The 17798-nt window shown below is 33.2% G+C and overlaps 1 protein-coding gene across 1 annotated transcript in view; it reads right to left on the bottom strand.

Moving 5' to 3' along the window:
- Positions 1-7169: 7169 nt before the first annotated feature.
- Positions 7170-17798, bottom strand: part of LRRIQ1 (leucine rich repeats and IQ motif containing 1) — a 199301-nt gene continuing 188672 nt past the window's right edge. Inside the window, exon 25 of the mRNA XM_021687506.2 lies at positions 7170-7322. Coding sequence (XP_021543181.2) covers positions 7170-7322 — 153 coding nt within the window. The remainder of the gene's footprint in view (positions 7323-17798) is intronic.

The following is a 17798-nucleotide window of genomic DNA, read 5'->3' on the forward strand; positions in this document are numbered from 1 at the left end:
TTGTTTGTCTTTTCTCACATTAAAAAAAAAATGTATTAGAACATCAAGATACCCACCACTAAGTATTTATAGTAGAATATCCTTAAGCCAAATTTTTACAATAGGCATGTTGAGTTTCAGAATCACTTCTAGCTTTTTAAAATTCAACTTGATTTTATGAAATAGCTGTCATTTCTCATAGATGATGGGGGTTTTCTGATCTTTACTTGGAAAACATTCAAAGGAAAGGTTTATTTTTTTCCCATCTCAGTTGACTATACTTAGCTAAAGTAATTAGAGACAATTTGAAAACATTTGAAATCAGAAGTATTACGGTGTGGAGAAAATTTTCAGTTACAAACATGATTTTCATACTATAAAATATCAGAAATAATAGCTTCTGTTGCTTTTTAATTGGGAAATTTTCACAAAGTTTTATCATTCTATTTGCAGAATTATGGAATTTTAAAGTTACTGGGACTCTTGGGTCTCCTTTATGTTTGTTTTTTCTTTTTCCATCTTTTTTTTCATGTGATGGCAAAAATACATATATATTTATCTAATTTTCCATGACATTTTCTAAATGGACAGACCAAACCTGAAATATCTCATCCAAGCTCACAAAAACACAAGTGTGAGAACTGGGATTCAGATTCAGATCTGGCCTTTCAAATTCCTTTCCTTTATTCCAGGCTGCCTTTTACCTACAGATTTACAAAGGAGTTGTAAAGGGCTTAACTAAGGTCACAAGCTGGTGAGGAGCCATGCCAGGATTAGATATCTGTTTCCCAGTCTCTTAACACATACTCTTACCAATGTCTCTCACTATGTTTAAAAATGCAACTGGCATATTAATCATTTCTTATCTCTGGACTTCATAATTCCAGTTTAGTGAGGGCTGTACTACACTTTGTTAAGTCATTCCTGGGGTGCCTGGATGGCTCCATTGGTTAAGTGTCAGACTCTTGGTTTCAACTCAGGTCGTGATCTCCTGGGTGATGAGATTGAGCCCCACTTCAGGCTCTGCACTCAGCAGGGAGTCTGCTTGAAGATTCTCTCCCTCTGTCCCTCCCCCCATGGTCTCTCTCTCTCTCTCTCAAATAAATAAACCTTTAAAAAAAATAAAGTCATTTCTTAGTTAACTAATTTCCCTAGTTAATGACATAGTTTCTAAAACTTAGAAGAAAGAGAAAAAGAATGATGCAATGACATTCTCTTAACAATTTGAGGTCTTCTTATTCTTTTCCTCAATTCTTCTCAATTGTGAAAATTTTTTCACAGTTTTTCTCACCCAAGCATATTTCCTGGCCTAAGATGCCATGAGTAAAATAATACTAGGCCTTTGGTCCAAGCTGTGACTCTTAAAGAGAAGAACAGTGAGTCCAATTTACCTTTGTAAAGATGTTTTATATATATATATATATTTATATATTTTATATATTTTTATATTTATATATTTATACATATAATTATAATTATGTATGTATAATATGTATATGTATATATGTATGTATAATATGTATATGTATAATATGTATATGTAATATGTATAATAATACATATAATTATATATTTATACATATAAGTATTTATATATGTATATATGAATATATAATTATGTATAAATCATATAATTCATAAAATATATATAATTCATACACATATATGTTGTTATATTCAGAAAGTAGTAATTTAGTGCATGCATATGTCAGTTGTCAATGTATAAGCAATGAATACCCTTCATTGTTTTGTGATAAAATAATTTATTTAAGCATTTCTCCTTAAAGTGAGAAAAATGTTAAGCTTTCTCAATAGCGGGTGCTGAAGGGACACTGCTGGAAGAAGGGGTTTTGCGATTTCTGGCATAGGAGTGGATGGAGTTGGCATTGTGGGTTCAGGACCTCTGATGCAGCCTGCCTGAGCCACAGTCCCAGAACAAGATTTCTCTGCAATCCCACAGGTTCAGCCTAGCGATAATCTGTGTGCTATCCTCTCTACAGGGAAACCAAAGGGAAATCACCTTCTGCCTTATCAGTACCCATTCTCACTGCATGCCTATAGTACCAATTGCTCATTACCTGCTCCCCCCTCCTGCACTCCAGAGAACTGCCTATTGTTTGCCCGGTAACTCCAGACCAGCTTTGGTCTGGCCAAACCAGGGAGCTCGCCTGATATCTGGTGGCTGAACTATACCTTCTCCGGTGAAATCTGAACCCCTTCCAAGTTTGTTCTTCCTTGGGTGCTCTCCCTCAGTCCTAGGGTATCATATAGAGTTTCTTTATATTTCATAGCTGATATGGATAATACTTTAGTATACATAATAATACTTAAACTTTCCCTGTTTAACCTACTGTATGATAGCTATCTTCTGATTGGACCCAGACTGTTACAACATATATTTGTATAAATTATAAATCCATGAAGGCCAGAGATAAACTGGTGTTGCTCAGCACTCTCTCACCTGTGTGAAGCACTGAGCCTTCAAGAGCACCCCATACATATTTTTGATTGAACAAATGGCAGGATTTGCTTCAAGTAGGTTGGATCCATGAGAATCTGAATCTCTTGATTGGTTGTTTGAAATACTTACTTGGAAGAAAACCCTTACTGTTTGGATAGATTGTACATACCAGGATTCTGGACAGATCAGGTACTCTTAGGAGCTTTAGCAGATACTGTTGAAGGTCTACCAAACAGTTAATCTTTTACCCTCCTTCTTTGTCAGAACAGCCTGCCTCCCACTATGGAGAAGTAAAATGTCGAATACCCTCTTTCTAGCTCTTACCTGACATTTCCTGCTTCATTTCAGCCAGTCAGTCAGTCAGTCAGTCAGTCAGTCATCCACTCATTCACTCATTACATGTACATTACGGGCCTGCATGCCAGGGAGCTGTTTTAGGTACCTAGGATACTACATTAAATTCCCTGCCCTCCTGGAACATACATGCTAGCAGAGGAGAAGGAGAATAAACAATAAACATAAAAAAATCCGTGTGACACTGTTGTGGCCAACAAAATCTGAAAGGAAGTCTGATTAGTACTACTGAGAGAGATTTTCCTCCCTACTAGAGACTAAGCCTTTCAAAATTCAACTTTACTTTCAAACTTACCTGAAACTAGGCTTCATCTTTAATTCAATCTTATTTTGCCTTACTTCAGTATGTGCAAGCTCTGGTCCAGACATACTGCTCAATGTTAAACAAACATATATTCATATTTTATCCTTTGCTTTTGTTAAGATGGCTTTCTTCCACTTCTTTCCTTACTTACATCTCAAATGTCATTCCAGGTACAAATCAAATATTTTGTCTCTGCGAAGCCTTTCTCACGCACTTTAACTACATTAGCTGCTTCACTTGTAAAATAAGTGTCTTTTCCATATTCATAAAATTCAGTACCATATTAAAAGGGCTTATATTTCAAGAGAATTTAGATATACTTAAAGAAGAAATTGACTTTGGGCTGATTATGCACTATTACAGGGGGAATGTGGATTCTCAATCCCTAGCTAACTCTGAAAATGGAGTATGTCCTAGAACATGCAGAAATTATTAGGAGGAGGCAATTGGGAACCTAAACTAGGTATATAGTGAGCAGTGATCATTCAGTAAATGCGTAAGAACTACATTAATTATGTTCTATTGTTACAGTTAAGCTATTATATGTTAGTGCATGGAAGCAAGATAGCACTGGGTTTGGAACAAGAAAAGATGGATTCAAGTTGTGGCTTTTCCTTGCTAAATTTTTTGGGTCAAAGGCAAAGTAAATAAAATCCAAGTCTTATTTATATTAGCTGTCAAAGAAAAATAATTAGCATAAATAAGAAAAGATAATTAAAATAAATGTGTAAGGCTATAAATTGTTATAGCAATAAAATTATTATTATTAATGCATCCTTTATTTTCAGTATTAAATGGAAAAATTAATTGAGAAAACCAAAATCATTTAAGGAAATCAAATATTTTGTCTAAATATTGTCTAAATGAGGAATTTATTTGCACACTCATTTTGCAAATGGCATTTTAAACATAAGAATGTGACCTCTTTCATCTTTTAGATTAGAAGGCCATGTAGCAGAAGACTGTCTTGGCCTTTTATAAGAAAGCAGAAAGACCTAAAAGGAAAGGGAAGAGAACTTCGGAAATTCTCTAAGACAATTTTGCTTGAGATGACTAGCATGATGCTGAAATACACTGTTCTGGTATTATTTGACACACAGAGAAGAAAGACAATTCTACTTTGAAGTCATTTAAAATTATGCAACAGCAACATAAAACAAAAATAATATAAACAAGTACTTACTATATTCTAGGCAATGTATCACATGCTTTACCTATATTTTTACTCATTTCTTCCTCACCAAAACTCTATGAGATAGACATCATTATTCCCATTTTCCAGAGAGCTAACTTGTTCTTAGAGTTAGGGTCACATAACTTAATGTGTGATAGCGGAACTGGGATTTTAAACCTGATTTTATCTGAGTCTACAGAATACATGATACAAATATTATAGCAATAGAGAAAGAGAAATACCTAGAAAAGTTCAAAGGCTGAAAGAGTTTTATAGCTGCAGCCCATAAACTACTCTCTAGATTTGGCTTGCAAAGCTAAAAGAAATACTTTAGTTTTAATAAGGTGACAAGTTTTTTAAGAGAGAGAAAAAGCTGGAGGAAAAAAAGCTTTCAAAATACCAAAGCTGTATGTGGTTGGCCCAGGGCCATGGAGTCCTAGGACCCAAGGATGTTGATGGTTAAAGTTTTCTGTGGATAACAGGCTACCCCAAGTTTTTTAGTTAAATAACTATTCAAGAGTGCGTTTCTTATAAGCTAAACTAGTTAGCCCATGTCCCTAGACACTAGCGACTCTAATATCTTACTTCAAATGCTTCTTCTTTACAGCTATGTGGAGGTGGCAATTATAAAGACTATTTATTACATACCTGGTTTGTACCAGATATTGTTTTAAATGCTCTACATTTTATCCTAACAACAACTCCTCAAGGTAGGTATAGTACTTGTCTTAGCATTCCCATTTTAAGGATGAGGAAATTGTCATGGTACAAATTCAGGCAAACTGATGCCAGAGCCCACATTTTACCATTATATTATACAGATGTTGTAGTAAACTGGTGACTACAATAATTCAGTAAGTGGTATTTTATTCATAATCATTCTGTTATTGGATAAAAACTCTATTTTTCTAAAATGGTTTGTCTTAAATTGTCACTTAGTGAACAGATTTAGTGATTAGTAGTGTTTGTTATAATGTCATTTACTGACAACCAGTTGGAATCAGTGAGGATAGCCATATTACAGTTCCTTAGAGAATGTGTTGTTGAATCACTATATTGTGTGTTTGAAACTAATATAAAACTGTATGGTAACTATACTGGAATTAAAATTGAAAAAGAAAATAAGACCATTTAAAAAATTTTTTCTATATAATGATCTTGTATTCTCTAAAATCTATGATTTGATGTCATGTAAGTGAAAGATAAAGTGAAAGGTAAAGTACATTTTAGGACAGTTGTTGATTTATTGAGATATTTATGTTTTAATAGTCAGATGATACATTATAAATAGAAACTTTGATATTCTGTAATGTGACAAGGCAATTTGTTTGTTTTGTACACTGCTCCAGAGTGATATATTATGAGTTCATAATATGCAATGCTTAAAATGAATAGCATTATTCATTATGTGTAACACAGCTTGATTACTTCTGAATGTAATATATATTTTGAAAGTTGATGTAATTAACAAATTATGTTAATAATGCAAAAGTTTTATACTAGATCAATAATTTTACTTAGTGAATAAACCTAAAATATAAAATGTTTCTTTCTTACCCATATTGACTAGAGCAAATTTTGTGATCAGATTCTATAATCAAGTAAAGAAAATTCAAACATTCTAAGAACTTTGAAGTCTGGAAATATTTTTAAATTAGATATATTAAAATCATTATTTGAAGACCAAATTAAAACTTTTCAAAGTGAACTTGCATTTATTAATGGATTTAAATGACTAGCCTCTAATAATGCCACATGCCTGGATAAAAAGAGAATCATTTTTAAGTTTTCATTTATCTATAGAGCACCAATTGGGATAATTTGAATTTTTCACATTGAATCAAGTATTGACTTTGTGGGGCACCTGGGTGGCTCAATTGGTTAAGTGTCTGACTTTGGCTTGGGTCATGATCCCAGAGTCCTGGGATCAAGCCCCACGTCAGGCTTCCTGCTCAGCGGGGAGCCTGCTTCTCCCTCTCCCTCTCCCTGCCAGTCCCCTGCTTGTGCTCTGTCTCTCTCTCTCTCTGTGAAATAAATAAATAAAATCTTAAAAAAAAAGTATTGACTTTGTATGTATAAAACTATAATATAAGTGAGTAATAAAACTTTTTCAAAAAAACTTAATACTTATAATAAAGTATAAGTTAATATGTGGACTTTTGAGGTTCACTATTCTTTGGGGAAATTAACAAAATATATCAAATAAAACATCTTTTATACTAATATACCAAAACATTTTAGAAGATATTTCAAAACCTCTAGGGTATATGAAGAGTTTGAAAATATTAGACTCTATTACCACAAGATACAAATATTTTTAAATGTTTATTTTTTTCAGAGTTAATAACCACAATGCAATTCTTGTTGAAATCATATTAAAGATAATAGATGTGTGTGACAAGTTTGCAAGCATAAAAAGTCATTATTAATAAATATAAGTTGTCATCTACTCAGCAGAAATAGTTCTTAAAGCAGGGTTTTGACAGTATAGCATTATTATCTAAAATCTGCTATTTTAAAAAGTTTCCTTTAAAAGTTAAGGTTACCTACAATATTAATTAAATCGATGACAAAAGGCCAAATTACATTAGTTTGATATATAAATCCAACTTTTTACAATTAGCCAAAAAATTTCCTTTAGAATTAAATGATCATATATTCAATATAATTCATGGCTGGTGGGGGAGTAGAACACTGAGTCACAGAATATAATTAAAATAAAAATTGATGCTGCTAGTTTTATAAATAATTTAATTTTCTTTATATCAAAAGAAGGCATTGAAAGAAAGAAAAAATTCAAATACACACTCTCAGGCAGTTCTGGTTGCTGGCATCCTACCCCTTATCTATAAAAGAATGCTTGTTGGCATTATGTTCCATCAATTCGTTTGTGATTTCTAAATTAATTCTGAAGGAAACCACAACTTACTTGAAGATCCCGCTGAGTGTCTGTGTGCCTGATATTTTTTTTCTCTCTTTACAGACAAAGCACTTCCACTGGTCATGGAAAAAAGGTCTAAATCCGTGTCTTCTCTGCTTACAAGTCTTGCCTGGGAGCAATGGGACAGAATGTATACAATCATGAAACAAAATATGGCATTTTCTGAACGCAGCTCACATTACCCCAAATAAACAAACAGGCTCTGTCAAACAACCTTCTTCAAAATGATACCACAATCCTTTACTGCTGCCCAGGCAGAACAAATGCACTATGTCAAAGCATTTTTTGCAAATAAGAGCCGATTTTAAAATTGAGGTTTGCTATTTGAGTCTGTACAACAAAAGAAAACATTTTAGTACAGTAATTTTGATGAAAATCAATCTTAAAGGCAACTGATGAAACTTTAAACAGCTTAACATCACTTATTTACCAAGTATATTATTTAATTCTTAATTGAATGTTAGAAATGTCATATTGGATTATTTTCTGCAGTATTTATATTTTACCAGTTATAAGTATTAGTCTTCTCAACAATATTCCTCAAAGTGCCTTTCATCCCATATTTGTATACTACAAAGTCACAAAAGATCTCTACCTTCTCATGAAAACCATTTTTAACATAAAAACAGTATACATTATGTCAAATTTAAGGGTGATGGTAAATATATAGAAATTTCAAGATACATTATTTTAAGAACATAGGATTAAATAATTTATCACATCTAAAATTACCATCTGAACTTTTATTACTACCTGGGACTGAACTTAACAGTTGAAAGAATCACTTCTTGCTTATAAAATACTATTTTACATAATGTTAATATCATTAAGTACCGATTTATCAGGATTCAACCCTGAAGTAAAGGAAAATGCCATGATGGAAAGTAAAGCAGCCTCAAAAGAACTGGGATTTAACCCAAACCACAGGATGCTTGAAATCCTGTGAGAAAGCACTGGCCTAATGTTCTATGTGAGAAAAATTTCAGTAGAGCAAAATAAAGCCATAAAATTATCACTGTGCTTAAAAAGCTATCCCCATATGATGGGCTACAAAATCTCATGAAAACAGATTCTAAAGATCATTCTCTTTCAGATTCAGATCTTTGCCCTTCTCCTTTTTATTCCCCTTCCCAAATTCTTCCCACTGTCACAAGCATGAACTTCTCATTGTAAGTAAGCAAGTCTGTTATTGCTTAATTCAGAATAGAAACCATTCTATGTCAGTCACTTTTTGATGTCCCTGGCTAAGTGATACAACTGTATTGTCAAAAGACCTCAGTAAAAAAAAAAAACAGTTTAAAAATGAAATAAATAACAAATGGCTTCCAATTTATACTTGTGATTGGTATGAAAAATGTTATACATTCTTTCTGAACTTTATTTCAATTAGTGCACAAAAGCACATATCTATTATTTCCATTAGAATAGCTCCATTAATACTAAGACTTAAAAAGATCCAGTCAAGAATAAGGAGGAAATACCAAAGCGATACAACAGTTTTGGTGAGATCAGTTACAAAACAAGGAAAAACATGGCAAAAACACAGGAACCCTCCTGCTAGCTAAAGAGGCTTTAACTACAAGACTCAAGATTTTAAAATCATATTTTATTTGCTTCAATTTGAGGATATAATTTCACCACATCTATGTAAAAGTAGAAATCCCAGCCTCTTCCAAATATGATGATACCTACATGTCAAGAAAATATTTGTGAAGTATGCCTTCCAAAAATCTCGTTACCATCTAACCATTGACACCCAAAAGACTGTTTCTTCCAAAGTAGAAAGTAATTAATATCAGTTACTAAGTAGGCCAGACTATAAGAGGGAATCAAATTTAGAAGTGAAACTTAACATGAATAAACAATTTCACAATGGTGCCACCTGGCAGCTTAAATGCAAATCTAGACGTTTTATAAAGGGGTTAGTTAAAGGTCAGTTAGGACATCTGACATAGCCACATATGCATTAGTATTCCAATTCTATTTCTGAAAACATTGGCTTTCAAAATGAACATTATTCTTCCTTTAACTGTTAAGATGAATTTTTTTATGATTTCTCTTTGTTTTTTCTATATCATGCAAAATGGATATACTTAAAAACTGAATATGACCGACCATGCTTTTAACACTTATTCTACTATATATATATATATATATTCTACAAAAAAAAATAGATGTTTAGGGGCGCCTGGGTGGCTCAGTGGGTTAAGCATCTGCCTTTGGCTCAGGTCATGATCCCAGGGTCCTGGGATCCAGCCCCATGGCGAGCTCTCTGCTCAGCGGGGAGCCTGCTTCTCCATCTCCCTCTGCCTGCCCCTCCACCTGCTTGTGCTCTCTCTCTGTGTCAAATACATAAATAAAATATTTTTAATAATGTATGTTTAATTCTAAAACATTGTGATATTAAACATTTTGTATGGTTATACCATAATGAACAGTTTTGAGTCAATGTTAGGTAAGAATATTCTTATGTGCACTTTAATAGCAAATACTTATTAAATAGTAATTTTGCAAAATTCTCATATATCTTTGTTTTCTGAACTGGTCACATTTGTGGCTCCCACCTGCAAGGTTTATAATACTTCCCCCCCATATTTTCTTTTTTTTATTATGTTCAATTAGCCAATATATAGTACATCATTAGTTTTTGATGTAGTTTAATGATTCCCCCATACTTTCATAGTGAAATGAGGAGCATGAATTTTTGAACATGATTTCTAAGCATCTGGATCCTGATTCACCTCCAACCCATGAAAATTAATTAAAAATACAGAATCTCTGTCATTTAATAAAAAACAGGGAATTCCTCTTCTGCTTTTTTCATAAATAAGATTTTCTTAAACACTTATTTATAAAATTTTAGAAGTGAAGATATCCTAAACAGCACACATAAAAATAAATACCTATTTCCTTATTATTTAGATTTTTTTAAAAAGAGAAATATAATTTATAAAGCAAAGTTAATTTATAAGCTATCTTATAAAAGTATTCACAAAAAATGTGAAAATATTATTTTCAAAATTAATGTAAGTGGTATCTCTTTTCTGCAACTTGCTCATTTTCACTGTGCATTGTATTTGTGAGATCTAGATTTAATTCATTCATTTTACCCCTCCATTCATAATACATTATCATCATTGCACAAACCCCTTTTCTCATATAATAAGGTAGAGGCCTCATTATATAACATATGTGAGCATGGAAGGTACTTTACATGTTTTACAGAGCTATAATTTACATGCAATGAAATGCATAGACCTTAAACATGAAATTCAATCACTTTCAAAATTTTTATTTTGAAGTAACTTAAAATTTCTATAGAAGTTGCAAAAATTGGCACTGAGAGTTCCCTGTATAACTTCCAGCCCCCTTCCCCAATAATCGAAGTGTGATTCATAAAACCAGTAAATTTACATCGGTGCAGTACCATTACCAAACCGCAGCCCTGATTAAGACTTCACCAGTTTTCACATGCACTATTTTTTTGGTTTGCTTATACTTTTATGACATTTTCTCATACATATAAATTCATGTAATATCACCACAACCAGGATATAGAACTATTCCATTTTCCCAAATAAACTCCCCTGCTCTCCTTTTAGTCATATCCCTCTTCCTAACCTAATCACTGACAACCACTCATGTTCTGCATCACAATAATTATATTTTATGAATGTTATGTAAATGAAATCATACAGTATGTAACCTTTTCAGATTGTCTTTTTTTACTCAGCATAATGTTCTTGAGATCCATCAAAATCTTTATACGTATCAGAGGTTTGTTCTAGTTTGTTGCTGTTTATTCCTTTTTATTATATGTCCATTCATATGTGCCACCATTTGTTTATCCTTTCAATCACTGAAGAAGATCTGACTTGTTTCCAACTTTTGGTTATTACAAATAAAACTACTGTGAACATTTATGTACAGGTTTGTGAATGAACATAAGTTTATTTCTCTAAGAAAAATGCCCACGAGCAGAATTGTTGAGTCATATAAGTGCATATTTAACTTTATAAAAAATCGACAGCCTTTTTTCAAGTGGCTGTACCATTCTCAGCAAATGTATGAGAAACTCAGTTGCTCCACATATTTGTCAGCACTTAGTATTGTCAGTATTTTACTTTAATCACTCTAATAGGTGTATAGTGACATTATATATTGGCTTTAACAATTTTCCTAGTGATTAATACTGTTTAACATCTTTTCATGTGCTTATTTCTATCTGGATAGTCTCTTCGGTGAAGTATCTACTCAAACCCTTTGTTCATTTTCTAATTACACTGTCCAGTTTAGTTATTTCTTACAGATGACTACTGTGATGGTTAATTTTATGTGTTGACTTGATTGGGCCACAGGGTCCTGAGATGTTTGGTTAAACATTATTTCTGGGTGTGTCTTTGAGGGTGTTTTTGATGGGATTAGCATGTGAATCGGTAGACTAAGTATACCAGCTTGCCCTCTCAGGTATCATCCAATCCACTGAGGGCCTAAATAGAACAAAAAGGTGGAGGAAGGGAGAATTCACTCTCTCTGCTAGACAGATGAAGCTGGAACATAGGTCTTCTCCTGTCTTAAGACTGGAACTTAAACAGTCAGCACTTCCGGTTTTCCGGCCTTCAGACTTGGGCTGGATCTTACACTATCAGCTGTCTTGGTTATCAGACAGTTAAACTTAGACTAGAACCTATACCTTTGGTTCTCCTGGTTCTCAGGCCTTCAGAGTCAGACTAGAACTACACCAGCAGGGTCTCCAGGGTTTCCTGGATCTCCAGCTTGCAGATCACAGGATTTCTTAGCCTCCATAATCAAATGAGCCAATTCCTTATAATAAATAAGAATTTCTTATAATAAATAAGCAAATCTATCTATAAAATCTCTTTATATCTGTATATACATCTCTCTCTCTCTCTCGATTCTATAGATAGATAGACCAGAGGGCCAATGGTGTAAGTCTTGAAATCAGGTAGTATGACTCTTCTTACTGTTGTTTTTCAAGATTGCGCAGGCTATTCTAGGTTCTATATACATATATAAAGAGATTTTATATAAGATTTTATATATTATAGATAAATACAGTTATAGATATCCTACTGATTCTGTTTCTCTAGTGACCCCTGACTAATATAACTAGCAAATGGCTCCTTTGTACCTCTTTCCAGTAATTTATCCTCAGAAGCAACAACTGTTCTGATTTCTTTTACCATGGAGAGGTTCGTTTTCTCTGCTCTTGAACTTAATATAAATACAATCATACAGAATTTTCACTCACTCTATTGATTTTGGTATTCACTTATGTTGCTGTATGTATCAGGAGCTCATTTCTTTTCATTTCTGAGTAGGTATGCCATTGTAAGAATATACCACAGTTTATCCATTCTGCTGTTGATAAACATTTATGTTGTTTGCATTTTTGGGGGGGGGTTTATCAATAGAACTGCTATGTAATTTTCATACAGGTTTTTATGAAGACATGTGTTTTCATTTCCTTTCAGTAAACATCTAGGAGTAGAATTAATGGGTCATAGAGTAGGAGTACCTATAACTTTATAAAGTGCCTATTTTCCTAAATGGTTTTATCATTTTTCACTATACCAGTAATGCATGAAAGTTCTACTTGTTCCATATCTTTGCCCACATTTGTGCTTTCTGGCTTTTAAATTTTAACAATTCTAGTGTTGTGTAGTAGTGTTTCATTGTTGTTTTAATTTAAATCAGTGTGCTTATTAACCATTCAAACATCTTCCTTTGTGAAGTCTCTCAAAGCTTCACCATTTTTAAATAAATTGAGGTATTTGTCTTTATATTATCGATTGTGGGAATTTTTTCTATATATTCTAGATACAAGACCTTTATTAGATGTGTATATGTGGGGGAGGGATTGTTTGCATGCAGAGGGCTGTGGAGGGCAGAAAGAGGGCGGTGGGATGAAGAAAGAGAGGGAGGGAGAGAGAAAAAGAAGGAGGGGGAGAGAAAGAGAGAAAGAAAATACAAATTTTTCTCCTAGGATGTGATTTGACTTTTCATTTCTTTTTATTTTCTGAATTCTAAGTACAAATGTTTTAAATTTGAAGTACAATTTATCTTTTTTGATTTATGCTTTTTGTGTTCTATTTAAAAAAATCTTTGCCTTCCCTAGATTTTTGAAAATATCTTGCTGTTTTCTTTGGGAAATTTTAGAATTTTAGCAGTTATATTTAGGCCCATAATTCATCTCAAATTCATTTTTAAGATGTAAAGTAGGAATCAAGATTCACTTTTTTCCCTGTATACAGTTGTCCAGCACTATTTGTTGAGGAAAAAAATATTATTTTCCTCTTTTGTTTTAGTACCTTTAAGGAAAATCAACTAACTTTATAAGTGTGGTATTTTCTGTACTCTATTATTTTCCATTGATTTTTTTTTGTCTTTCTGCACATAACATATAGTCTTGGTTACTGACTGGGGCTTTATAGCAAGTCTTGAGATCAGGTAGTATGAGTCCTTTTTTCAAGATTATATTGACTATTCTAGATCTTTGGCATTTCCATATGCATTTTAAAATTTGTCCATTTCTACTGAAAAGCTTTCTAAGGGTCTATTGAATTTATAGATCATTGAGAATTGACAACTTACAATTTGAGTCTTTCTACTCATGAGTATGATATATCTCTTTTTTTTTAAAGCAGTATTTGATAGTTATCATTATAGGAGCTTTGCACATCTTAATGTTAACATTATCCTTAAATATTTTGTTTTTTACATTGCAGTGAATAGAATATTTTTAATTAAAGTTTGTCACTAATACATGATAGGGCGTACAAAGACCTACTTTTAAATTCTGACAGATTTCTTTCCAGAATGACTGTACCAGCTTTTCCTTTCACCAGCTGTACAGCAGTGTTTCCACATTATTGATAACACTTTGCATTACCCAATTTTCTAATTTTTTCCATTCTGATGAGGATAGTCATGCAACTTCTTAGTTTTAGTTTTTATTTCTCTGGTCATGTAACTGAGCATCTCTTTATACACATTTATGTATTAGTCATAATCCCTATAAACTATGTATGTTTTTTTCTATTGTACTTATATTTCTTTTTCATTAGTTTACCTGACTTTATATTATTTATTTGCAGAAGTTCTTTTTATATCCTGATATTAAGCTATTATTAGTTTTAGGCACTGAAAATAATTTGTCCATGTCTGTAATCTGTCTGTTAACCTTTTCTATAAAATCCTTCATAGGGGGGCACCTGGGTGGCTCAGTCGTTAAGTGTCTGCCTTCGGCTCAGGTCATGATCCCAGGGTCCTGGGATCGAGCCCCGCATCGGGCTCCCTGCTCAGCGGGAAGCCTGCTTCTCCCTCTCTCACTCCCCCTGCTTGTGTTTCTGCTCTTGTTATCTCTCCCTCCATCAAATAAATAAATAAAATCTTTTAAAAAATAAATAATAAATAAAATCCTTCATAGGAATTAATATTTAATTTAAAACAGTCAAGTCAATCAAAAAAATTTTTGCCATATAATTTGTATTACTTATATCTTTTAAGAGAGTATTTCTTTACTGTTAAGTTGCAAATATATTCTCAATTATTTTATTTGATCAATTTTATAATTTTATGTTTCACATTTGAGTCTTCAAATCTTCTAAATTCCATTTGATTATTATAGTGTGTATGGGTTATATATAGCCCTGTTTTTCAACGCTAGTTTACTGAATTCTATTTGCCAAACGATTTGACCTTTTCCCACCTTTGTTATATATCATATTCCAATACAGTCGCAAGTCTATTTCTGAACTAACTATTCATATCTTTTGGTCTATCTGCACCACAAAGTTTAGTTTTATACTAAGTCTTTATATGTTATGATGTAAGTTGGCTCTTCTTTTTCAAAGTTGACTTATATAATATTGGGTTCTTATTCATCAATACACATTTTAGAATGAGATTTTTCAGGTTCTTAAAAAAGCAGCTATAATTTTGGTTGGAATTGGTTTTACTTTATAGATTTATTTGGAGACATTTGACACATTTTATATGCTAAGTTGTTGCATCTATGAACAATAAACTTCCTGAGTATAGTGGATATCGCCATATGCCACTCAGATCACTTTTAACGACTGAGTCAGATTCTCCCAGCTGCTGAGAAAGTGTGGCTCTTAGCTGAATACCTCTCTGGAAACTGTCCTTAGCTAAAGATGGCTGTCTCACCCAAACCACACCCTCTCCTGAGGAGATGTAGGAGCATAAGAGCCTGATCCTCTTGCCTCAAGCTGGGACAACTTAGAAGGGCCTTCACACCACTGGAGCTCACTTCCTCTGCTGCAACTCTATTGCATTTTACCTTTTCCCTCTGCTCAATTACGCTTCTTTCACCCCTCAAAGGAGTTGTTTCTGAAAGCCTTCTCCAACAAATGTCTTGCACTCAAATATAAGAATCTCAGAATATGTTTCCTGGAGAACCTGAACTTAGGACTGTCTTCTGCAGAAAAATCCTGCAGTTTTGGGGATTTGGGGGATAAATTTATTTATTTATTTATTTTATTATTTTTTTTTTAAAGATTTTATTTATTTATTTGAGAGAGCGAGAATGAGAGAGAGTACATGAGAGGGGGGAGGGTCAGAGAGAGAAGCAGGCTCCTCGCCGAGCAGGGAGCCCGATGCGGGACTCGATCCCGGGACTCCAGGATCATGACCTGAGCCGAAGGCAGTCGCTTAACCAACTGAGCCACCCAGGCGCCCATGGGGGATAAATTTAATCAGCAATACAATTGTCTGGATCTATGGCATGTCTTCTGATATATATTTGAAAATAAGTAAAATAACTTACTTTCATTTTTTGCATTCCTGTCTGCCACACAAAATACTTTGATCTTATTTGGAAGACAGAGATGTTATTTATTAGCTTCTTCAAAACCCCAAATTTGAATGTTTTATTATATCTTATTCTTACTCTTGAAGGTTAGTGAAGAGTATTCTGGATAATATTTATATCTATCTCTATTATTAAGAAGTAACTCCACTCTCTTTTGGTATGCATTATTTCTGCTATAATGTCAGCTGTCAATATAATTATTATTCCTTTGTAGATAATCTTTCAATTAACTATGTCTGTCTTTTATGGTGTCCAGTCCATTGTTTATTTCAATTGTAATATTTTATATAGACAGAATTTATAGTAGGCTTATTTGCATATCCATAATGATTCTAATTAGAATTTGATCATTTTTGTTTTATAATTTTCTATCCTTTTATTATGGGTGTTTTGCTTATGTCTCAGAGGAAAAGTGGCAGCAATTGCAGATTTTCTTTTTAAATTTTACTTTCAGTTATGGCCTGGTCCCAGGTGTGCAATTGTCTGCCTCCAGTTTCCCAACACATTGCTGAGACTCTGGGCATTCAATTAGTCCAGTATCCTTTTGACATAAGTCCTTAATCCCTTCTCTTATCTCCATTTAAAAAAAAAATGGAAATAAACAAACATACAAACAAAAAACTATTTCTGTTCTACTACCATTTACTTTGTTTTTGTATTCGCCTGTACCTCTTCAATATCAAAAAAGCACTTATCATTGCTATGCATTTGTCATATATTTGAATATAGTATAATACAGTGGGATAAAGAAGAAGGAGATTAATCTCAGAGCATTAATCCCATAGAACCATTTTTTTTTTTTTTAAGTAGGCTCCATGCCCAGCATAGAGCCCAATACAGGGCTTGAACTCATGACCCTGAGATCAAGACCTGAGCTAAGATCAAGAGTCGATGCTTAACCAACTGAGCCACCCAGCTGCCCCTCTCATAGAACCATTTCAATTAGAAATCTATGCAGTCTGTTTTCATTCATTTTTAGAGGTATAATCATTCAATGTTAGTATCAGTTTCTTTATCCTGGCATTCTTTGGTACTTTTATATTGCCCATTTTGCTCCAAAGTGGCAACTCAACACTCTGTGTGCAATTGTTAGTAATATGCATGGTGTTCATAGCTTGAAGTATCAATTTTCCTAGGGCAATCTACATGCCACTCTGCCAGATGAGTCTGTATTAAAATGCAAGGAAATATTTGCTTAATGATTATTTCAAACCTGTGCATAGATTCTATAAATATTTTCATAAACACATTAATTTTCGCTATTGCCCTAATTTTGCTCTCTTTTCAGGAAAACACATTAATTTTAGCTATTGCCCTAATTTTGCTCCTTTTCAGGAAAACTCCTTGAATGAATTGTTCGTGAGAATCCTGAATATAACTGCTCTGGATACCATTATACTAGATGCATTAGAAAGTGCATTATCTTTTTATGCTAAATTCTACTTGGCAAGCTAAATTATAATCAGTTTTCTTGGTGAATGTAGAATCTGAGCAAGGAGTATTAATTGGTTGATATAAATGGAAGGTGTCATAAAGTTAGGGTCACCTGAGGCATCCATTTTCACCTGCCAAGGAGGCCATACACTTCTGTCATTGGTTAGGGTACCCTTTCTTCTGGAAATTTCTGGAAACACATTGAAAATTTCTTGTTTTGTGGGCTCCATTTCTCTAGACTCCACATTTGCCATTCTCCTTCTGTTAACATAGTCTTCCTTCTAATAGCACATA

The sequence above is a fragment of the Neomonachus schauinslandi genome, chromosome 5, assembly GCF_002201575.2.
Source record: "Neomonachus schauinslandi chromosome 5, ASM220157v2, whole genome shotgun sequence".
Taxonomy (NCBI): Eukaryota; Metazoa; Chordata; class Mammalia; order Carnivora; family Phocidae; genus Neomonachus; species Neomonachus schauinslandi.